The sequence below is a fragment of the Ambystoma mexicanum genome, chromosome 3p (assembly GCF_040938575.1).
Source record: "Ambystoma mexicanum isolate Mex_15411 chromosome 3p, UKY_AmexF1_1, whole genome shotgun sequence".
NCBI lineage: Eukaryota > Metazoa > Chordata > Amphibia > Caudata > Ambystomatidae > Ambystoma > Ambystoma mexicanum.
The window spans coordinates 1,046,983,897-1,047,008,328 of record NC_090925.1 but is presented as its reverse complement, the minus strand read 5'-3'; the positions used below and the strand labels follow the sequence as shown (position 1 = coordinate 1,047,008,328).

Below are 24,432 nucleotides of genomic sequence, written 5' to 3'. Positions count from 1 at the left end.
TACCAAGATTGCAGTAATCACTTATCATACAATGCTTATATTCCCCAGTTTAGGTCTATGTTTGGATTCGTCTGGAGGAGAAATGCTTCTTTGCTTGACATTTGCCTAGATTCTAGACACTGGAGACAGGTCAAACTACAGATATGCTTTTAAGTCACTAACAGATGTGCTGGTTATGTTGGCATCAGAGATTGCATTGCCAGCCGCAGTGAACAAAAAGAAATGGTCCCTTCTCCCACATACATTAAGATTGGGCAAATATGTCTACCTACTTTCTGAATCAACAGGCTTCCTGAACTCTATCGGGTGTTCTTGCAGGGACTCTGTGTGGTTCCGGCTAAACTGGTATCACTGGGGCATGCATGATTCATTTTCAGGATAACTCTTCTTGTAGGCGATGCAGTCAGTTGCTATAGTAGTTGAGGGAATGGGCTTTAGTTGATGGAAAGGTAGCCCGCATAGTCCACAGTGAAAGGTCATTTCAGGCAGTACAAAACCTCTGTCAAGCTGCAGGATGCATACCCCTGTACCGGGCAGAGCCCCATTGAGCAGCTTGCAAAACATGCACAACCATGTCATGACTAGGGTTTGAGGAGCAATCCCTAGAAATGTTTGAAGGCAGGCAGGAGATTATATTCGGTGACTGTTGCTTAGTGTGCCATTTGAATTTATTTTGTTAACGATTGAAAACAATATTTGCAAAGAAAAGGTATTTTTATTCTTTAGAGGCAGTGATTGCAATCAATGGTTGGAACTCAGTGTGCCATAATATGGCATCTGCTTATGACTACGGATAAGTAAGCATGTTGACTGCCAACATGTCCGGACCACCTAAAAGTCCCAGGGCTGAGGTAGGCACATGTCTAGAGGTCGTTCTAATCCGATGCAGCAGTTGCTGTGTTCATTAGGGATGCTAGAATCGAGCTTTGCATATACATTTCACATTTAGGAGCAACCTTGGCCACAACTTATTCCCCCCCCACCATGTGCAAGATAAGAGTTGTAGTAGTAATAAACTTTATTCGGATACCAATATCCATAAAAGTACCAAACACAGATATACAACACAGTTATCTAATAATCCACACATGAAAACATTAGAAAAACAGCCACCCCCCTTCAAGTTAAACAATAGCATGAAAACACCCCAAACTCTACCCCGTTACTTGAAGGGAAGGTGTAATGTATTTTTCTAATAAAAAGGCCTCTTTGCCCTGTATAATCTTCTGATGCATTTTCAAGGCCCTACTTACAAAGATTGACAAAGCCTAAGTTGTGAAAGGGGCTTCTGCTTTCAACAGAAAGAGAAGCGCTGGACAACAACCGGGTCTAGCAGCCACCTTCTTAACACAGCGTAATTGGGGCAAAAAAGCAAGAAGTGTGCCAAATTCTCCACCGCATACAGGACAGACAGAATGAATGCTTAATCCCGTTCTCTTTGCGATTACTTCCCCAATGGTTGACAATTAAAATGGGCTATGGTGATGTGACTTCTTTGTGATTTCTTATGGGACCAAACCAAATAGTCTTTTATTTCATTTGTTGATAATGACAAAAAAGCATCCATTTGATGGTTTAACTGTCTCTAAAATTTCTCTTTTGCCATAAATCCAGGCTGCCACTCTTTTTCCCATTTTGTGACTCCTCGCCCCAGTCAGGAGGCTTGGCATATCAAAGTGCCCCTCCAAATGTAAGTTCTGTAATGTTTGTTTTATATAACAGAGCCATTCAATTTGATTCGTCCCATTACACTTAGAAATGTTTCTTATAAGATGCTGGGACAAGGAAGCATTAGGGTTTGCCCAAATCCTGAGCCACAGTGAAATCGGTTCTCTCGCCACATCATCCACAATATAGCTCAGTCACAGTTCATTGTGGACTGCAAAGTTTGGTGCTGACAGTGGTAGGACCAATACATTTTTCAAAAAGGCATTTTCTTCATATTGAATTTCCTCCTGATTTGCATAACCCCAAATCGCAGCACCATATTTTACGGTTCATCTGGTGCTAGCCATATAGACATGGTTGTTACTCAATGCTCGCAGCATGTTTCCCCAAGTAGCCTGAACATCCCTACTTTCCCTCTCCTCATGGGCTCCTGCATTCATGACCGTGTTGTTAAAAAGTTTTGAAAAATGCTCAACCAGCCACTGTCCCGAATCATAGTCTCTAAACCCGACACTTGCACCCGATATACAGGGATTTTATTCACTGCCGTCCAAAAGCTTTTTGAGTCATTTTCCAAATTTGCTACCTCCAGTGATTCCGAAAAACACTAATTCCGGTCAAATAGCACAGCGAGTAGAGTGCTTGCTTTGACATCTGTGCAGAGCCGGCTGACGCAGGTTCCAATCCCTGCAGGGCCAAACTCAGCCTTTCATCCTTCCGAGGTCCATAAATGAGCACCACATACCGTGAGTAATAATAAGCAGCGCTCAGATACCTGAGGCTTTGTAGCGCTATATAAATGCCAAATTATTATTATTATTATTAATATCAGTTTGAAATTTCCGTTTCTCTACAGCTCTTTTATCCGGAGGATCTTGCCTGTATAATTTATCACCTCTGTGCAACTTTAACCTTCAGTAACGAAAGGAGCAACCTTCTTGCTGATCTGCAATGCTCATCAATCCAGCCATTCGGGGATACTTTCTTCCTTCCCACTGCCCTTTTTAATAGAAAAAAATCATGGATACCTCTCGTAAGGTCCTCATAGTTCGAGATGACTGATTCTGGCTTAGCCAGCTCGTCCAGTAACAGCATGAATTTTTCACTGTTTAGTTTCAGGATTTCATCTCCTACCCAGGGTTTGTCTGCCAACTCCCATCTTAGGCGTTTGGTAGCAATGCCCCTGCAGGTCAACTCTTCCAGCAAGTATTCCTGCTTGGTGGAACTACCTTTACCTGAGGCACCAAAGCCAAGCCATAGTGGTCACTTAAGAGGGCTGGCTTTGTGCTAAAATCCAGTATCTGATTCCACAAATGTACTGTCACCATAAAATAACCGATTGTTGAACACCCTCTAGTGCTTCTAAAGGTCGCTTGACCTGGAATATCGTCATCTATCCTACCATTTAGCGATCTCATGCCCATCTTAACTAACCAGTGGCAGAGTTTCAGACCTTCTGCACAGGATGTGGGGTCCTTCGTCCTTGGCGCAGGAATATTCAACAGTCTGGGCCTCATTACAAGGGCAGCGGCAACACCGTTTCCGCCACCTCATTACAAGTACCGGCAGTCAGGGATATCAGGTGGCGGAAAATGTTAGTCCCCACATCCATGGAGCCCCATAGGACTCCATGGGAGTGGGGACACGGAAGCACCGACACCGTTGCTTCCGTGACAACTCTGCTTTCTGGGGCCATTGCGCCCGGCAGGTCAGACGTACTGGGCGCACAGGCCCAGGAAAGCAGAGTTGTAGTCTGCCAGTTCGGAAAGGGTTCCGTTATGTTGCTACCAGCACCCTTATTTCCAGAACCTGCAGACTCGTAATGTTGCCCTCTATCTTCTTCAGGGCCGTATAGCCCCTCAAGGGGCCCGTTTCCCATTTTGAGGTTCCATCCCCCCACATATCAACACTACCTCGTTCCTGTGCTGCTTCTTCCATTTGGGGTTAGTGTCTTTACCGTCATCTCCCCTGGCCTCCACCCACCTCCCTGTTTCTTCCAGGTTGGGTCATCAAAGCTGCTTCAGGAGAGGTACATGAATAGCACACACATATACTTGCTCAATGGCATGCTTGGAGGGTCGGTAATGGCCAGACTCAACCTGGCACAGCCTTGGTTCTAACTCGGCTCTTGTCAGATCAATTGTTAAGCAATTTGTGTCAACATTCCTCACCATGCTTCCATTAGGCCTTTACCCCCCACTCCTGTCCCTCTCCACCAAGCTCACCCCTTCAGCCATATTTGTGTACCATGGATGCCACGGGCCATGCAAATGACAGACTTATGCTTTTATGTCCTCAAACACTTCACAATCCCTCTCATTACTAGTGCGTCATGACAATGCAAAATACAGAGCCGGAAGTTCAGATTTGCAAAACTAAAATGGACATTGCACCCTTTAGAAAACATACAATCTGAACAGATTCTTAAAGTGGGGAACAGTTTAAATGAAATGTCCAAACACCTCCAAGACTTCTGACAGGGCATTCACTGATGCCCTTTTGTAGGCTTTTTTTATTTCTGCGTGTTAGCCCCTTAAAACAGCAGACCAAGTTCGCCTTTGTCCAGCCTCAAAGAGGGTGGTCTTTGGGTAACCCTTGCATTGCAGCCCAGCCCATTTGCGGCTTTCCCATGCCAAATTCTGTGTTGCTTGTTTGTCTGGACCCTCATATCCCTTGTTGGTAGTATCTGCATTGGGAATAACCGCTGCCGGGTCCAAAATCCCCCCAACTTTTGTTGTTTGCGTATGAATGCTTCTGCAACTCTGTTCTGTGGCTGTACATGTACTCCCCACAGTACTTTCTTAGGTGGCTGGATTTTTCGCTGGCAGCCATTGTGGTTCTGCAGATTTCTTTTGCATCATAGGCAATTTGTAGATTCATGACTGACTCGTCGCCAGAATTCGCCCCTTTGGAACTTGCCCTAGCTTGCAAGTCAAACAAACATCCAGTCTCGCTGCGACTCTCTCACTTCTGTCCAAAGCAAGTTTACGGGCAGTTCCAGATAAGCAGCAGTGAGCCTGTTCAAATACTTAGCAAGATGTGATATGCTGCCCATTTGCTTGCTTGTGTGCTGGCCCCCACTCCATCAGATTCCATATCGCCACCATCAATAGCTGAGGCTGTGCAGTTCTGTGCATCGGAGGGCCAATGGTGAAGAGTCGAAGACAAGCCTGTCACACTCCACAGCTCCCCCTCCCAGGTGGCAGCTATAGATTTGGCTGGCTCAAGATCCACTAGTGTGCAGTCAGCGGCACCTCAGGTTTTATAGTTTCTCCCGGCCTCTTCCCACTGACGTGGCAGACTTTGATCACCCAATGGGTCTTTAATAATAAATGGGATTATCGGGAGCTCCTTGAAATGATCAGTTTTTGGAGCAGAGTAGTGGGTGTGCCCATACCATGCATGATGTGGGGTTTAGATATACGCTCCAGAGCTGCGTCAAAGCCCCCAGCTGAGTCAATCCCCCCAGTACGTGCACCTGTCAGGTCCCCCGCCCGGAGGATGTTATTATTTCTTTCATTTCTTTGATTGCCAACTGATCCTCGACCCTTCAAGGTGGCTCCTCCTCAACTGGAGTTACCCACATCAATAAGGAAGAGACTTGCTCATCACCACCGCCACCATCTGTTGTTAGATTTAACAACACATACAGTTCATTCAGTTTGAACCCCCTCCCAAAAAACTTCCCCAGTTACAGGGGCTGCCTTCAGAACCTCTGTACTACATGCCACCCAATGTATCGTGGCTTGCCTGGTTGGGTTGGGTGCTCCTGCTGTGTTTGCACTAAGGTTTTTGATGGTCGCCCCTTTCTTACTGCTTGCTTTCCTGACCCTGAGTTTTGCCAACATAATGAGAGGGATGTACCAGGGTCAGTACCAATTCCACTTTCAGCAAGGAAGGGGGTGTTTTCAAAGGCAGAGCCTCAGTCTACCATTAATACCAGTACCAGTGGACCAATGGGACCAGTGAGCCTGTCAGGGCTGGGACTAAAACTATAACGATATGCTGTAGCGCCAACTCCTCCTCTTCCTGTAACTCACTGCGAGGTGGAGATTGTCATAGTGCAGCACTCAGAATAAAACCTATATGCATTAATCTGTAAGCTATAAACTGTAGAAACAGTGCAACAGCATGCCTGCCCATGGTGTGAACTACCAACACTTGCGCTCTGGAATCAAACTACATCTCCAGGCTCAGGCTCACCTCAGGCTCAGGTTCAGCATGCCCCATGCCTCCCACAGGCATAGAGCCCTCCAGGGCAGGCACCAGGCTCCAGGTGAGACTGCAGAGTTCACTGCGGTCTGCACAGATGATTAGAGGAAAGGCCATAGGAAAGGCCCTAGCAGCATTCATACTCGTGTTGCTCATATTGTGTGAAGCTGCACTACGACAGTTGCTTCCGACACAAAGGATTTGATTTCCCTTGGATAAGAATATATGCTGCCCCCGCTTTCTGATGAGACTTAGACATTGTGAACTTCGGAAAGTGTGACCCCCGATTGTGGAAAATGTGAAACTGGTGTTTACGCCAGGTTGAGGGGAACGCCATGCGAACTGTGATATTTTGAAGCACACACTTGCCATAAAAAAAAGTGACCCATTGAGACGTGATCGCCCTTCCATAGCCTCTGTTTAAAATGGCAAGTGCTTTGAGATACTAACGCTGAAAGAAGGGTCGGAGCACAACTGTGGGGAATCCTAGGGTGAAGAGTAATCACGCGGCGTGAAGGTTACCAGAAGGAAATGTTTGTTTTGTTGGTTTTGCTATATCAGGCCCTCTGAAGCAAGAGACTTTGCATGAGAAGAGACTTGGGCACAGAAGGCCCTGATATAGAGAAAAGGACCTGTAAGATCATGATGGAGAAGCCCAGGAGTGTGCTGTGCTCAAGAGTCCCACCTTGTCCCATGCTAAAAACATGGGGAAGGGATATCCCGGCCATAACATCTTGACTTATCACTTTTCCTGTGAACACTATCCCACAATATTTTGTAACATAGCGGTAAGGATTGGCAATCGTTTGTTTTTATTATAGGCACTTTTTATTTGACTCGACTCCACTTGGTCGGTATTCTTATTATTTGAGGGTCATAGCATGCTCGCATCTTAGATTTAGGTTTAGATTAGGCGTTTATCTCACCCATTTTTACAGTTTAATAAACACCCTTGAACTGTTATCACTTGTGTCTGTCTTGCTTAGACACCATGCCTTCCTTACAAACCTTAGCAAGGAAACCGAGACACCTAACCTAACTATGTCATCAGTTTTACTACGTATATAAAGCCATGCAAACATAGTATCATTATTTTGAGTGAAAAAAGTTTACTGCAAAGTCATACTATTATATAAAATAATAGGGAGACAAATGAAATATTATACTATCACTACATACATAGATAATTAATACAAAACATACTGAAACTGTGCTAATTGTGATTAGAATACCTCTTGTAAATTCTGTGTGCATCCTTATTTTGGCCACCTACACGTATAAGGAGTTAATGACAATATTCTACAATCTATATTTCACATTACAAACTTTCTTTATACTGGTCTTCCTTTTTAATACTTTACATTTCTGTGACTTTTTTCCAATTCCTATTACTCGTCATAGCTAAGACAAAACATATATTAATACATGTATTTGATGTGAGGTATTCAGCTTAAATTCAAATTCCCATTACTGGCCATAGCTTCAAGGTAAGAAGATGGGTCTTTGAGAACCTATTGGAAATGAACATCCAGAACAAATTGGCTCCTGGTTTTTTGACCCAACAATCCTTTGAATGCATGATCTTGAGCTTATGGCCACTTGTGTAAATTGTCCAAAGTTTAAATTGGTGATCTTTGAGGTAGACCAATATTTGAGTCCCCCTGTCTCCCACTGTGATTTGTAGGTAGAGGTCATCTAATATGTACGTATGACGTGTGCTCAAACTTGGGCCTTGAGGTTTAATGCCGTATATTTTCAGTTCATTGGAGCCATATTTTGACTCCAACAGTAGCAGATTCAGCAATGTTTCAGGCTTTCTGAACTCAGGGTTTGTTACCAATCTTCTCTTGATGTGTGTCAGGAAACAAAATGGAGATGGAAACACAATTTGCATGCCAGATGAATGAAAGTATATGGGCATCGACTAGTTATGCCATGTATTCCTGGAACAAGCAGCATTGCTCTGGCTCAATCTATCGGCTCCTTGGGGCCTCGGGCTGGAGAGGACACAGGCTTCATCTCGTTTCTGGCTTGAATCAGGATGAGTGATTGGGGCCTTCTCTGTACCGTTTGCTGCCTCAGTGGTCTCATGGGAGACATTTCAACATAATCGTTGATTTCGTCCTCCTGGCTCTGTGCCCTTCCCAGACACATTCCCACGGCGAGCTTTGGTGGCTGGAGGGATTTCAATAAAATCACAGTTGAAAACTTGAGGAAAAAAATCAATGGATTCCACACACGTCTCTGTGCTCAGACAGAATTTTGGAGATTCGATCTTGCCACAATCAGATTCTTTTTAGTGAGGCTCTGACCCCCATTCTCTAAGCGAGCAGCCCTAATTATGTAACATTAGTACCCGGCGGGGGTCAATCAGAATGTAACGAACAATCTGATTGCTCTCGCCCGGTCCATACCCCGCGCAGAATCCCTCGGAAGCTTTAGCTTCCTTCACATCCTTCACATCCCCGGCGATGTGTGGCAGCCCCATAGCCAATGAGGAGGTGCAGAACAGGGTACTCCATGCTCTGAGCATCCAGAGGGATGGTGGCTGACATCCTCCACCACCGGTGATTCAGATAAGTGTTTTCACCACCCCCATCTCCCCAAACAATCCCCTCACCGCCCTCCCAACCCCACTTACCTTCTCTTTCTTCCATTTTTGAGAGCAAACACGCTGGGAACATTTCTGTCCGCAGCACGTCAGCTCCTGATGGCCTCCATGTAAAGGAAAATGGACTCTGTTTTCCCTTCCCGGGCGGCCATTTTTTTACATTATTTTTTACTTTTTCTGTTCCGAAATGCTACAGCGTTTTGGAACAGAAAAAGAATGCTATTAGTACCCTTGGACTTGCGGGCCGGGGTACTAATAGCAATAAGCCCCTTGTCACGGGCCATTACAGAGTCAGGTAATGCCCTAGGCCCTTATTGCTTAATGTTTCAGAAAGTCTCTCCAAAAGAATTATTTCATTACTTTAGCAACCAAAAAGACTTTCTTTTTCCAAATTGGCAGATCTGCAGTATTTCCCGGAATTGTGTAGTTGAAGTTAAGTGTGGCATATTCTGCATCATCTTGGATTCCAATCATCATCAAGTGTTGGATCTCCATTTCTTCTTCTTCTTCTTCTTCTTCTTCTTCTTCTTCTTCTTCTTCTTCTTCTTCTTCTTCTTCTTCTTCTTCTTCTTACATCACAGTAACCAACCGGAGCAGGTTTCAGGTGATCCACAGAAACTTGTCTGGTGCCTCTCTTGGGTACTATTGCAAGCAGGACAGCAGTTCTGGAACCTTTTAGCTTGATTACTCGCACTGCCGGTCTGTAGGAAGGGCCAACCAGAGTGAGCTTTTCCAGGACCTAGTCTCCTGTTTTGAGAGTGGTCTCAGGACTGGCCTCGGCAGCTTCCACCTGGAGGGATTCCCCCTAAAGCATTGTTGCCAGCAGTTGTTTGCGTCTACAGAGAGGGCTGCGGAGAGTGTGCAGATCAGCCATAAACATTTCCCTTCCAAAAGGGAGTTCAAATGGTGTTTTACCACTGCATAAAGACTGGCGTGGTAAATTGTTTAAACTTCTGATCACAAGAGGCACATGGTCTACCCAATTACCCCACATTGAAAGTATGCATTCAGTCAGGCACAACTTTATTGAGTGGTTTGCCCTTTCGATACTCCAATTTTACTCAGACCGAAAAGGGTTAAAAAAGGGCAGCTCTGATCCCCAGTCTCTAATGCCTTTCTCAGGGCCCGCCCTGCAAAATCTGGACGATTAGTAGCATGGAACAATTGAGTTGCTGTCATGATTACTAAACCCCGGAGTGCCTCTATGATTCATTTGCACTCTGCTCTCTTCTGAGGAATCATCCAGGTGAACCTAGTGCAAGTATCCGCTATTACAAGAATATATTTGTACTTATGTATTGCTCTTAGTGGGCCTATGTGATCTAGATATTGAATCTCAAAAGGCGAGGTTGCCCTTCTTAAAGAAGTCTCCGTAGGTTTTCTGCAGTGTTCCATAGTCGTCTTCAGACATGTGCCACAGTTTTCTATGTATACTTTAACCTGTTGCCTTAATCCTGGCCACCAATACCTAAGCAGCTGTATAGTTGTAGTAACCCCAAAATGGTAGATGCAAGTCCAGCATGCATGCCGCTAGTAGCTTTTCCCTGTCTGCTCCATTGGGTATTAATCTTTAAATAGGATCCCCTTTTTTCCTTTTTCATAGGAATTGTGACTACTGCTTTATTATTCTCAATGTCATAAATGTAATTACTTGGAAAACCTTTTGGTCAGGGTAGACTACCCAAACAAGCTTCTTTTATTTCCCCATCCATTGTAGTTGCTGGGAGAGTTATGGCTGCTACTGTTTTTCTCACTGTGTGCTCTTAGCATACATTGGTTTCAATAGCCCGGCAAATTTGGACACATAACAACTGCAATTGTCTAAGGCCCTCATTCCAACCCAGGTGGTAAGTTCCCTACTTTACCATGGTGGATGGCGCATTTACCACCCCATTCCAAGGTGAGTGGGGCGGTAAATCCCCAATCCCCATTTACCCTTCCCCATTCCCCTTTTTGCCCCATAGGGCATAATGGGAGTGGGGAAGGCGCTAATTACGGCACCGTAAATTACGGTGCCGTAATTAGCGCCAAGGACGCTTAGCGCCTTGGTACTTAATGCCTGCTAAAAGCAGGCGTTGAGGTGGAAATCAGGCGTTAAGGGACCCTTAACGCCTGGGTTGGAATGAGGGCCAAAGTGTGTTAAGAGGTCTTATCATGGCACATTTCTCAAGAAAATCTGCTGACATGCCTATGCCCTCATCTGTAAGAGTAAAACCTAAGAAGGTAACCTAACGAGGAGTTAGTCTTGATTTCTTGAAGATGATCAGGTACCCTTTTGCAATCAATGTGTGATTGACTAAGTCTACTTGTTGCAAGTGCTTATTGGGATTCTCATTGGTGATGTACATTTCCTCCACATATTGCCAAAAGATAGGAATGTCTGCAGCAAACTCTGTATTCTACTTGAGAGTGTGATGGGTGAATTTGTATACCACAGCATTATTCTAGTGAACTGAAAATGCATTCCTTAAAAGTAAGTACAGTATATTCCTGCTTTTCTACACTTAAAGGTTGTGTAAAATACCCATTGCCTAGAACAAGGTTTGTTTTATATTTTAAACTCTGCAAGTTGGCTTATAGTCCTGAGCTGTGTTGATTTTGGGCTGCCGTTGTCTTATGATGTGCATTTAGATTTTTTAAATGTAAAATACTATAGTCTAAAACAATGTCATAAAACAATGTCACAAGTACCATCCTGTTCTAAAACAGGCAACAAAGAAATATTATGTGGGCTAGCTTGCTTTATAATGACCCTGTGGTGCATTCATTGGTCCACTATGGTTTGTATGTCTGCCATTGCTTGTGGCTTAATAGGGTACTGTCTCTGTGGTACAGGTGGTGTTAACACAGAGATTACATGCAGCAGACATTCCAGATCATGCTCTCAGCGCGGCCCATTCTTGTGCATATGTGTGTACTAGTTCTCTGCTCACTTCTTTTGAAAAGTCAGGTATCACTACTTCTTCACATCTTGGTGCTTGTCTCATATGCAATGGTGGCCAGTCTTAAAATGCTAAAAGTCCTTTATATTGGAAATGTAATTGTGGCCAAAACAGTGCTATAATCTCTTTGGGATGTTCACCTTCCAGCTGAATGGTTACAAAATGCACTTTATTATTTGCCAATGTCTGGGTTCCTGGAATGGGGAAATACCAGGCCCTCCAAGTTCGAATGGCCCGGTATTTCCCCATTCCAAGAACCCGGACCCGGTACCCGGAATGGGGCAGCCATGCCGCAAATAGCGGCATGGCTACCTCCAGGGTCGTAATGAGGCCCAGTGTCATTAACATTGACTGTGGTGGTGGTGGGTGCTTGATGGACCATCTGGTTATGCACTTGGGTGGTGGTATTGGGTGTTGCTGCTGAGTATCCATGGATGGCACCTCATCATTGGAATGTTTCCTCTTCCATTTGTTGCTTTAGCATTGACTGCTGCTAGCAACACATTTAAAAATAAACCCTTTTATTTTATAATAAACCACAAACATCCAGTGATAAAATATTGTTATGTTATACAAATATAAAACATTCAACAATAAATTGATCGAGTACACTAGAGATCAAAATGACATGGGGGGAGAGTCAGTAGCTCATTGAGTTGGTCTGTTGTTCATATTTAGGAACATGCCATTGGAAACCATCCCAACAATACAATTGTGTGGGGAAGTATTCTCAATTCAGGCATTATTCCCCATTCATCCCATATCTTCAGGAATTTATTTGGAAACCTCTCGATCCATAAACCCATTCTTTGTCAGCCATGAAATTGTCTAGGTCTAATTCTCATTTGCGGACTGTGGGCGATTCCATAGCACCCCATTTCATGGATATGTTCCTGTTTGGCACAATCGTAGTCTTTGAAATAGAATATTTTTTGCAGAGTGAGTAGGATGCTTCTCTCCAAATCCCCAGCAGTGCTAGTTTTGAGCAATCCAGGATGAATTGCGATATCAGCACGGACACTCACCACAGAATCTCAAGGCAATCGGCCTGAATCTTCGGCATTGCCACAGTGTTTGGTGGAATGTGCCAAGTGCCGAGTGACAGCTTAGGCAGTTAGGATCTGCAGCACGACCACACCTATGTAACAGCTCTCAGGTGTAAAATATTCTGTGCCAATTTATAAGTCGGATTAGGCAAAAACAGACACAATGGCTATCTCCCTGGGGGTAGTTAAAGCCTCCTGCCATTCCTCTGCTTCAATGGGGCCTATGTTTGCTTCCCATTTCTGACAGAGATTTGTTAGGGTTTGTGAAGTTAAATTGAAAAGCACCTGGTAGCCACATGATTAATTTGTACTATCTGTCGTGAGACCATTGGCAGTTCATCCATGTCTATATCGCTATGGAGTGTCTGGAGGGGGTTTTCAAGCACCAAGAAGGCACGCTCGAGTCTGAAATGTGGGCGTGCTGGATCACCTCACGGCCATTCATTCTTGACGGCCAATTGGCTGGCTCAGCAGTATTTTTTAGAGTCAGGGAGTCCGTCTTCAGAGCTATCCTGGGTTGGGAATCTCGCCAGGGCATCCTCCTCAAGGCCCGCTCTATCTTTTGAAACTCCTCCTCATGAATTTTGACTGGACTCTTCAAGAGGATATAGAGGTTTCTGGGGAGTGCCATCATCATTTTGTCCAGCAAGGACAGGGGCAAAGCTGACTATAATTTGGTGTCCTGGTAGTTATCAGCGTGAGATTACAGTTCAGGAAACTCTCTGGGCATGGCATATGTGAATGCAGAGATATGTGAATGACATGATGGTCACTTTAAATTTGCATTCCGCTGGAATAGCTTCAGGCCCTCCTTGAATCGGGACCATAGTTGACTTGTTCCATGTAACCTGAAGCGCGCTATATTACCCATATATTTTCAGGATTTCCATGATCCTGGGGTTAGACATTTGTGTTTCCTGCGCGTACAGCAGCAGGTCATGTGCATACAAAGATCCTCAGTCTTCCTGTACTTTGAGCCAAACATACCCTTTCATCACAGGGTCTCTTCTGAGACGGATCACTAGGGGTTTGATGGTGAGTATGAAAAGAACAGGGGATAAGGGACATCCCTGATGAGTACCCTTCAGCGGAAATTATCAAGAGGTCCAACCATTGACCCGGACCACCTCTAGCGGTTTTGTGCATAGCAGCTTGATCCACTGAAAATGTTTCTGGCGAATGCCCATGTTAGTCAACACTAGGCAGACAAATACCCAATCTACAGAGTTAAAAGCTTTTACAAAATCAATCGGCGCTACTGCTAATGGAACCTTATACAGTTCACCCTTTCCATAGCTACATGGAGTCTATAGATATTAATTTGCATCACTCAATCTGGCAGGAGTCTGTTCTGATCCTGATGTATCCGTTAGGGCAGGATCTATGCCAGCCTCGTAGCCAGGGTCTTGGCTAATGCCTTGGTCTCTATATTAAGATGCAATCTCGGCTAGTAAAATGCACAGTCCACAAACCTGGTGGTTTGCCTTTTTTATGTATGACAACGATATTTGCTTAATGCAGGTCTACGGAGAGCTCACCCTCTCTCATGCAGTTCAAAAACATTGAAAGCATATGCTCAGATACACTATCGCTCAGTCTTTTCCACAGTTCCATGGGAAAGAGGTTGGGTTCCGGAGATTTACCCGTTTGGAGCGAAGTTATTGTCTGTCTCAAATCCCTCCTTGACTCCCTTGCCTCCTATGGCCTCCCACACTCCTTCTTCCCCTCTCTCCTCCTGCTCTCCTGTCACATCTGATGAGGTCACCATAGTTGTCCACTCCATGAAGGTCTCCTCCAAACAGGTTTCCCCTTGCTCCTCCAGAACCATTAAGGACAACATTGACTCTCTTGCCCCTGCAATTGCTGCTTTCTGCAACCACTCTTTTGCCACTGGATCTTTCCCCTCTTCTTCCCTCAAGCACTCCCTTGTGTGCCCCTCCTGAATGACCTTCAACAGACCCCACTTTTCAAGCCAACGACCATCCTATTTCTATCAACCCCTTCCTCAGTAAACACCTGTAGAACCTGGCCTTCCCCCAATTTACTTCACACACTGAACTTGTTTGCGGTCTCCACAATCATTAATCTGGATTACGAGCATCCAGAGGGATGGAAACCGCTCTTCTGTACACCCGTGAAGAATTGCTCATATCTCTGAATGCTAACTCTCTAGCTGTCCTCATTCTACTTGATCTCTCCTTTGCCTTTGACATGGTCAACCACTCCATCCTCAAAAAAGGCTCCATTATACCCTGGGTATCTCGGAACGGGCACTGGACTGGCTGACCTCCTTCCTAAGTGACCGTCCATCCCAGGTATTCTGGGTACCTTCTCCTGCCCTACCTCTCTCTCCACCTGTGGTGATCCCCAGAGATCCAACCACTCCCCCTGGCTCTTTAACACTAACCTTGCTTCTCTGGAACTCCTTATTACCACCTTCTCCCCTAACTTCCATTGCTATGCAGATGACACACAACTCTTCTTCGAACTTCCTGCTGATTCTTTTACTTCTTCCATCATCCCGGACTGCCTATCTGCCATCCAGTCCTGGCACTTTCAACAATCTCTGCCTCAATGCCAGCAAGACTGAGTTCCTTCCTATTGGGACCCCTGCTCCCTCTTTCATACCCTCACTCTGGCCATCTTCAATGGGCTATCCTGCTTCTCCTTCATCTGAAGCCAGGAAGTCATCTTCGACTCCTCTCTCTTCTTCCTGCCTCACATTCAGGACATTGACAAGAAGTCCCACTTTCAACTCTTTCTTCTCAAAGGAATTCTCCCTTTTCTCACTTTCCCTCAGAAGCTCAAGGTTAACAGGGCCCTGGTTCTCTCTAGGCTAGACTACAGCAATAGGCTTTTTCTCGAATCTAACCTCTTTCTCCCTATGAACCCTCTAGCTAATCCAGAATAGGGCAGCAAGGCCTATCCTTGGCCTAAATCCCAGGGACTGCATCTTTCCTGCCCTAAAAACTCTCCATTGACTCCCAGTGGCTGCAAGGATCAAATTCAAATCACTCTTCATCATCCATAAGGCTGTGTCATGATGCCCGCTTCCGGGGAACCGGTTCAAGCCCTGCATCCCCGAAAGCGGACATCCAGTCCCCAAGGAAGGACCCAGCAACCCCATATAGGGGCCCTTTGGACAGTGTCCTGGCGCCTACGGCGCCAGGCTCATAAAAGACATCAGTCCTGGCGCCATAGGCACCAGGCTCATTATGGGAGTGCTTGGGTGCACTTACCTGATGCAGACCATGCTGCAGGATCCCGGCCTCCTTGAGGCCTGAAAGGAACTACTTTACCTGTGGGACTAATTTACCATCCGGGCGTGGTCGGGGAAGGATACATATCTGATTGGAGGAAGGATACATACCTGGAACTTCTTCCAAGGCTATTTAAACCCCACCCGAACAGCCACACGTGCTTCGCGTTGTTCTGCATCTAGCAGCTGGACGCTCACCGTGTCTGCTCCTGCATCCTGACTTCTGCCACGCCTGCCAGCATCCTGAATCACCTGCAAAGGAAGAGAAGAAGAGAACGGAAGAAGGAAAAGTCCTTACCTGCTAAAACCGCATCCCAGAGACATCTCGCCGACAATCCTGAAAAGGAAGACTTTTATTTAAAAGCTCATCGCGTCGATCGCTGCAGCGCCACATTCCACTCACCTTTACAGGGCGCCTCCATGTTCAGCAGCGATCATCCGGATTCGCAGTCACGCCCCAGTGCCTAGGGAGAAAAAGACCAGAACAAAAGGTGAGAGAGAGAAGGGAATAAGGAAAGCTAAATCTCCATCTTAAGACTTACCTGCTGATTCATTCCCTCTCCATTTCGGGTCCGCGCCGCATCCTGGCATTTCCGGACCCCGGCCCCTAAGGGGAAAAAGAGACATCAGCGTTAATGAGCGAATGAAAAGACATTACCAAAAAATGCTCATTAAAGACTTACCTGATTTCTACAAGGATTTCACCTCTCATCTCGGGTCGGTGCCTGTTCCCCGGCATTCCGTACCCCGGCCCCTATGGGGAAAAAGACACTAGCATTAGTAAATTAATGCATGGACACAAGGGGAACCTCTTATCAAAAAAACTTACCTGGAAGCCAAGCAAGTTTGGTTCTCACCAATCCGAAAATCCAGTGAAGTAACTGGATACCAACGCGCCCCTGCATAAGAAGCAGGATGGAGAGCTCGTCCTTCCAGACCCTAAGGTGAGACGCTACGAGGAATCACAGAAGGGTTTCGAGGAGGGTGAGAGGGGAAAGTGGGAGGCCGATTGCATTACACCGCAGACAGTTAATCCCCTATTTTCGCCTAGAGAAGGATTCTTCTGCGAGCCAGACAAGCCAGATTTGGGGGCCTGGTCCAGTCCGTCTTCCGAACCCTGCGCATCACCTTAGAAGAGGTCACAGCAGCGCGAACCAGGCCAGCGCCTCCGTGGGAGTCAGGTGAGCGTTACAGGCTGTCTGGTGACAGGGACCACGCTATCTGCACTTTCTCTTACTAAATACTCTCCCTCTAGATCTCTACATTCCTCTCGTACCAACTCTCTGTGTGTCAAGCGTTTTGCCAAACATGGGGCTGGTGGCCGATCTCTTTCCTCAGTTGGCTTCCTCCCCCTTTCTCTTCGTCTTGAGCCGGATCTCCTCAAATTCCAGAAGCTCCTCAAGACTTTCCTTTTCACCCCCTCCTTCCCTTCTTCCCTCCTCTGCTAACCCCACAGTTGCTTAAATTGATGACCAGGGCCCTTATTTGTCCTTCGGGGCCCTGGCCTCCCACATCCAATTGCCTCAGCCTCCACCTGCGACCATCCACAGCACTTGCCTTGGCACCCACTGGCCTATGCACTATAGACCTGCACTTACCTATTTATTGCAGCTGATCTCTCCTTACCACATCCTACACTGGGCACTTGCATCTACCTGCTCACTCACAAGCACAGACACTCCAGTACTTACCCCCCACTTCCTCTTCACCTCTCCTCTCCCTGCCCTTGCACACTGAATGCTCACAAGGCCTAGTAGGTCCATCTATATCGTCCAGTGTATTCATTGTTTTTCAATCCCATGTTTCCTCCCTGTTGCCATGTGTGCACTTTGAAACGCAATCCACTTGTTGTATAAGCGCCTGACAAATGCACATTAAATAAATAAATAATTTCGTATTCCAGGTTATCACTCTGTTGATCTTTGATGTTGGGGAGGAGGGTCTCTTCCAAGAGATCTGTGTATACTGGTCTGCCTCGCTTTTCAGAGGCCCTATACAGTTGCAGTTGTGCATAGAAGTCTGCAAAGGATTAGTACATTTTTGTATCATCAGTGGTCATATCTCCCTCACCTGTGGTTGCATGTACATATCTAGGGTATAAATCAAGTTTTTCCAACCATGCTAGCAGTTTTCGTGTCTTGTCCCCTTGCTTCATATAGTCGCGCGGGATGCCAGATCAGACTGCCTCGCCGATAGGTGTCATATAGGTCTCGCACCTGCAGCAACAGATGCTATATATCTATGTATCAGTCAATGATGAATATTCTTTCCAGCCTCTCTAGTTCTGCCTCTAAGTCAGTTCATTTGGCCATCTAGTGCCTTCTCTGGCCGCCGGGATCGAGAGAGATTCTTCTCACATCACCATTTTATTTAGTATCCCCAAGCTCTCCACCGATGAAGCGTTAAGTGCAAAGTATTCCTCAGTTTTATCCACCTGCTTATACATGACCTCAGAGAACTTTAAGAAGTATGGGTTCGGCCTCCAAGAGGATTGGCCGGGTTTCATTGTGCTGTCCATCGAGATCAACAAAGGGGAATGGTCAGAAATACCCCTGGGGAGGTAATGTGCCTCCACAATCTGAATCAGTTTGGTGGTGTTAGGCATGACAAAGCAGTCAATCCGAGATCATGAGAGGTGTGCTCCGGAGTGAAAAGAGTAGCCCAGTTCGTGTGGGTGCAGTGTAGATGCGCCCTCTGCTGGGGAGGTTGGGCCATTCAGAGTGTCATTATCCATTTCCTGGCTCTGATACGGTGTTGAAGCTCCTGTGTGGCCTTGTGCAGCCCCGCTGCACCAGTGATAGGTTTATTAAAGAGGTGGTGGTTCGGTCTTTGCACCTGACATGTCTCCAAACATTCTCAAGCTTGTTTGGGATCAGTGAAGAAGATGGTATGGCCTTTGTCGTATACCTTTACATTTTCCGGGGCTATCATAAAGCATATTTAATGTTCATGGCCTGCATCCTTTCCTTGACAGTCAAATGTTTGTCTGGCTTTCTGGACCAAGTGAGTGAAATAGGGGAGTATGGCCACCTTATATCTATGCCAAAAGTGTACGCTTTTGATATGCATTGCCATGCGCTTACAGGTACTTCAGACACGTATCAAGTGCTTCCTTGTTCTCAAACATTGCCAACCTAGAGGACAGAGTCACACGATGGAGAATTGCCAAGAACAGCAACCTATTGTTGCTCGTACAAACAGAAAAAAAGACCAAAAAGAAATAAGGAATTGGAAATAAGGGCGTGATTTAAATGTAGCATATGCTTCTTGTGCTTAATCCCCTTGTCCTTGCTATGTTTTTTCAGATGATGATGTCTTCATGCCTACTGGTGTCGAAAGAAAGGAGTATGTACTCAGCGACTCAGGAATTATCTACAGAGGCAACTACAAATCCATTACAGAACTAGGCTGGAATTTTGGCCAGGTAAATTCAGAACATTGCCAAAAGAAATGAAAGAATTTGAGTGAACTAAAGAACACAATTGAGAATTAGGTTTTGAATGGCCAATTAATTTTGAATACATATGCGTCAAACTGCAGAACAAAAACACGTATTAATCTCAAGACGAATTATTAATTTACATCTTTTTAAGGTCGTAGTTATTTTCCTATCAGAACTAGAGTTTGAGACCTATATTTTAATTCAGAAATGTTCTGTTTATGCAATGAAATCTAATGGTAGCTTGCAGATAGTATAATATTTTTGGACTTTAATTATTTTTCAATAAAACTAGTTGAGGGAGGAAAATAAGACAATAAAGTAAAATTGTGTTTTATTGTTTTTATAAAAAAGTTATTCAGATTTGAAATTTCATTAAAAAAAATAAAAACAACAAGTACGCCAACATATTTTACTAAACAGTATTTTAGGAACTTTGGACCGGTGCAAGCACAATTAGCAGTAGGGAATAAATGGCCTCAGTGCAAACAAAACATGCTTACAGTGCATTTTATTCACTGGGACAAAGTACTAGGACATGAGACACATTGCCATGCTGGAACAATCCATTGAAAGACTATTTTCTGCACCTAGTTCTAAACGCCCTTGCACCAGTGCAAAGTGTCTTTAATACCGCCCCTAATAATTACATAGAGAACCTAAGTAAGATTGCGTTTACCACTTAAACCTACAGAAGAGGCTGCTGACTATTTGTTGTGGGTCACAAAACAACAACATGGGATCTTGCTTATCAAGGCAAGGTTAAATATATTTTCTTTGAAGGCAATGATGTTGAAATGGTAGAATGCTCTGTATTTGGGGCATGCTGATATACCCAGTATTGCCTGGGCTTTCATTCCCTCACCGCTGCAAGTAACTGTTCAAAATTTGGTGAAACAGCGTGAAATTGTCTAAAGAACAATGCTTCGCCAAGCCACAAATCCACAAAATTTGACCTTTGCTGAAATCCAGGGAAAGGGGTGGGGTTTTCAAATGTCATGTAGCCAGTAATGTCCGGAGGGTCCCAACAGGTGACTGTGCAAATTGTGGTGCAGATTGGTGAAACAGTGTGGAATTGTATAGGGAACATACGCCAAGCCACAGACCCACAAACCCAGAGGCACATTTTCACTTTTGCTGAAATCTGGGGAAAAGGGTGGGGTTTTCAGATGTCATGTAGCCAGTAATGTCCGTACGGTCCTAACAGGTGACTGTGCAAAATTTGGTGTAGATTGGTGAAACAGTGTGGAATTGTATAGGGAGCATACACAAAGCCACACAACCACAAACCCACTCCCACATTTTCACATTTGCTGAAATCTGGGGAAAGGGGTGGGGTTTCCAGATGTCACATAGCCAGTAATGTCCGGAGGGTCCTAACAGGTGACTGTGCAAAATTTGGTTGAGATTGATGAAACGGTGTGGTACTGTATAGGGAACATACGTGACGCCATAAACCCACAAACCCACACATTTTCACTTTTATATATATAGATAGATTAAATCCCAGCTGTCTTTGCAGGACATGGGAGACATTGACGCATTTTATTATTTGTTGCCTCCTATATGCAGATTTAAGGAAGGCTTTTGGGGGATTCTAAGAGATAGTGGCATGATGCTTTATAGACCAGCACTTGTGTTTTTGTTGGCATGCTCAGAGGTTAAGGTGATTTTTTTCCCTTGCTGACTATCCGAGGAAGGCATGGCAAACGAAGAATTAGTTCCTATCACTAATATCTGAGCAATACGAAACAGAATAAACAGTATCCATATTAAATTGCAGGATTTTAAAGTGGCTGAATATGTGTTGACCTTTATCACCACAAAAATCAGTGTTTGGTTTTATGTTATAATTGTAGACTGTGCTGTTGCTTTCTATTTACTAAATTGGTGCATTGTGGACATGGGTATTTTGCTAATTATTGATTTATGTTTTAAGTATTTTAATTAAGCGTTAGATTGATTGTAGTACTCATTTCACTTTTATGGAATAGAATGAATTGTAATTTAGCATTGTCGTTAATTGTTTTTAGGGATTTTTAAAATTCGAAATAAACATGATTAATTACGCAGTTGGGCAATACTAAATATGACAATTGGTGTGCCATCACAAACATTTGAATTGTTTGTAGGGAAGTATACCAGTAATGTGTAATGTGAGCTACTTAGTGCATTCAGCATTTTACTTACTTGCCTGAGTGCATGAAAAAGGTCTACACCTCCACAATAACATTATAAAAATACATCATATGGTATTTTACTCTTACAGTTGGTAAGGAGGGAGGTCATTAGATTGCTCAAATCTTTTAGATTGCCGCTGTATTCTATAGCTATGCAGTAATACATGGGCTCAACTATTCCCAACAGTATGTTAGACAGTTTTTCACTGTCAACGAGGAAGTCTGTGAGTCTGTGAGCTTGTGAGCATACAGAGTCACATGCTGAGGTCCTATTTATAATGCCCTAAAACTGTCAGGTGACCTTCATTCTGTTAACATCATCAAGGACCGTAATACGAATTTAAAATGTCTGATAGGGGTGTAGTGAATCAGGATTGATTTGTAGAATTCACGTTTTTAGTAAGCATAATGTTGGTATTCCCAAAGTTTGTAGACTTTAACAATTGTTTGTTTGAACGTCTCTATTGTAAAGTGTGTGTGTGTCTCTGTATGAAACAACACAGACAATGACACTTTCGCATCTTATTTGGTAGGCTCTGTTATGCCTTTATGTATATGAACACATTATACTGCAGAGTGATTGATAGTATACAGTCTTGGGAGGATAGCTTAGGGGCAACATGCTCGCCTTGGAAGCAAGACAACACGGAGCAACACAGGTTCGATCCCCGGTCCGCGTTTAGAAACCTCTGGGTATTAAGCGTGTTATAAATACCCTCTCATATCATATCCATGGATCTGTTTTCTCACCTTCTCTTATACCTGATATGACAACCGTGAGATAGTGTAGATGTGACTAATGCTCTATTCTTTAGCTAACTTTTGTATCTTTCACATATAATTTTTTACTTTCTGGACATACTGCCCAGGGCCACATTTTGCAAGCATTTTTCAAAATGTAAAAAGTATCTCGAGTTTTCCTGATCATTACAGAGCTTTAGGAACCCATAGGAAGAGCATTTTTGGGGTGGCTTATAACCTTGGTGCCGTTAGACGAATCCTCACCAAACTTTGTAAAATTAAAAGTATATAACCAGATCCGAATGTTTTTGAGAAGTTTGGTGCGGTTTTGTCCAGGGGGTCAGGGGGATTATAGGGCGGGTGTCAACATTTTTTTAAATCCTCATTGACATAATGAAGAACATAAAATGTGCTCATGCCAACAGCTCAAACTGCCGGACGGATTTGCACCAAACTAGTGCGATGAGCAGATGCTTGGAACGGAAAGCGTGCTTTTGCAAACTTGGTGTAAATCTGTCCAGCACATATTTTTAAAATGGCCAAAAAGTAGGCACAAAAAATGTGTTATATCTGCATCTGGACCGCAGACTCACTTCCTGATTCTTTATCCGTGGACGCCTCTGGGCCAATCAAGATGTTGCGTAACATTCACTGGCATCGTATGCGCCCGCTGATTGGTGAATTAAAAATTCAAGGTGTGTCAAAACATTTGAAACAGCGCCATTTGGATTTGTGAACATCGTGGTAAAAACATTAAAAAACATGTTACACTTGTCAAACTAATGAAACAATCTCTGTGGAGGTGAGGGATGAGATATGGCCATAAAAAGCCAAAAATCTGGTGTTTTTTCTTCTCTGAAATCCGTGAACATTTCAGATGTTTGGGGGCATTGCTGAGCTCTTCGTTCACAAACTTGGCAAAAGTTTGAGGACACCAATGCATATTTCTGCATTATAGGATTGGTGAAAAGCAGTTTTTGGATGGCTTATAACTTTGGCAAAATTCAATCAAACTGCATGAGAGTTTGCAATATAATTTTAGACCCAACTTCGAATGCTTCTGTAAAGTTTGGTGCTGATTTGCCTAGAGGTGGCAAAATTAGAGGGGGGTTACAAAATGTTTGAACAGCTTATACATTTGGTGCCGTTTGACGAATCTGCATACAAGTTTACAAACAGATTTTAGACCCAACGTTGAATATTTCTGCAAAGTTTGGTGGGAATCAGCACAAAAGCTTAGAAAAAGATTATAGACCCGACCTTGAATGTTTGTGCAAACTATTTTTTGTACGCACAATTTGACACTTTCCAAAAAATAAAACATTGTCTGATTTGCCGCAAACTTTTGCGAGGAGCATTGGGAAGGACCCGAAAGCATGGTTTGGCACAAGTAGAGTGTTTTAGTTTTTTTAAAGTGTCATAATGTAGGTGCAAATAAGAGTGATATACCTTTGGCGACTGAGGTATAGCCTGTGGCCATGATCACGAGGGGCCAGCAATGGGGTTAAAGCGGGCATGGCCACTAGGGACCGGCTATGTGGTATCGTTTTTCAAAATCAGGATAGGTTTGAATGGGAAAATAAATTCTGTACGCGGGTACAGCCCAAAGTGCTGATGGGATTGCAGCAAACTTGCACGAATATCATCAGCAAGGACCTAAAAGCAAGGTTTTAAAAATCTGTCCTGTCTTTTATTTTTTCCAAAATGTCAAAATATAAGTACAAAAAATAGTGATATAACTTTGGTACCTGGGCAGTGAGCCTGGCCATTGGCAATGACAAATGTCTATTCTGATTTGCTTCTTGAGGCATGTGGTATGGCCGAAGCCCTAGGTTGGAATAAAAAAGAAATTCTGCTTGTGGCTACAGACCAAAGTGCTGGACGGGATTGCAGCAAACCTGCGCAAGGAGCATCAGCAAGGACCTGAAAGCATGGTTTTGCAAATCTGTCCTCTGTTTTATTTTTTCTAAAGTGTCAAAATTGAAGTACAAAAAACTATGATATAACTTTGGCACCTAGGCAGTGGCTCTGGCGCTGAGCAAGGACAAATGTCTACTATAATGCCCTAGGTTTGAGTGGTAAAGCAAATTCTGCTTGTGACTACAGCCCAAAGTGCTAAATGGGACTGCAGCAAACTTGCGTGAAGAGCATCAGCAAGGACCTGAAAGCATGCTTTTGCAAATCTGTCCTGTGTTTTATTTTTTCCAAAGAGTGAACATTTAAGTACAAAAAACACTGAGATAGCTTTGGTTTCTGGGCAGTGGGCTCGGCCCTCGGGAAGGACAAATGTGTACTCTGATTTGCTTGTGATGTCATCAGTGATGTCATCAATAA

The 24,432-nt window shown here is 44.2% G+C and overlaps 1 protein-coding gene across 2 annotated transcripts in view; it reads left to right on the top strand.

Moving 5' to 3' along the window:
* Positions 1–24,432, top strand: part of LOC138581224 (protein-glutamine gamma-glutamyltransferase E-like) — a 386,319-nt gene that overhangs the window by 112,610 nt on the left and 249,277 nt on the right. For both annotated transcript variants that reach the window (XM_069652406.1, XM_069652407.1), the window contains one exon: positions 19,044–19,162. In XM_069652406.1, coding sequence (XP_069508507.1) covers positions 19,044–19,162 — 119 coding nt within the window. The remainder of the gene's footprint in view (positions 1–19,043; positions 19,163–24,432) is intronic.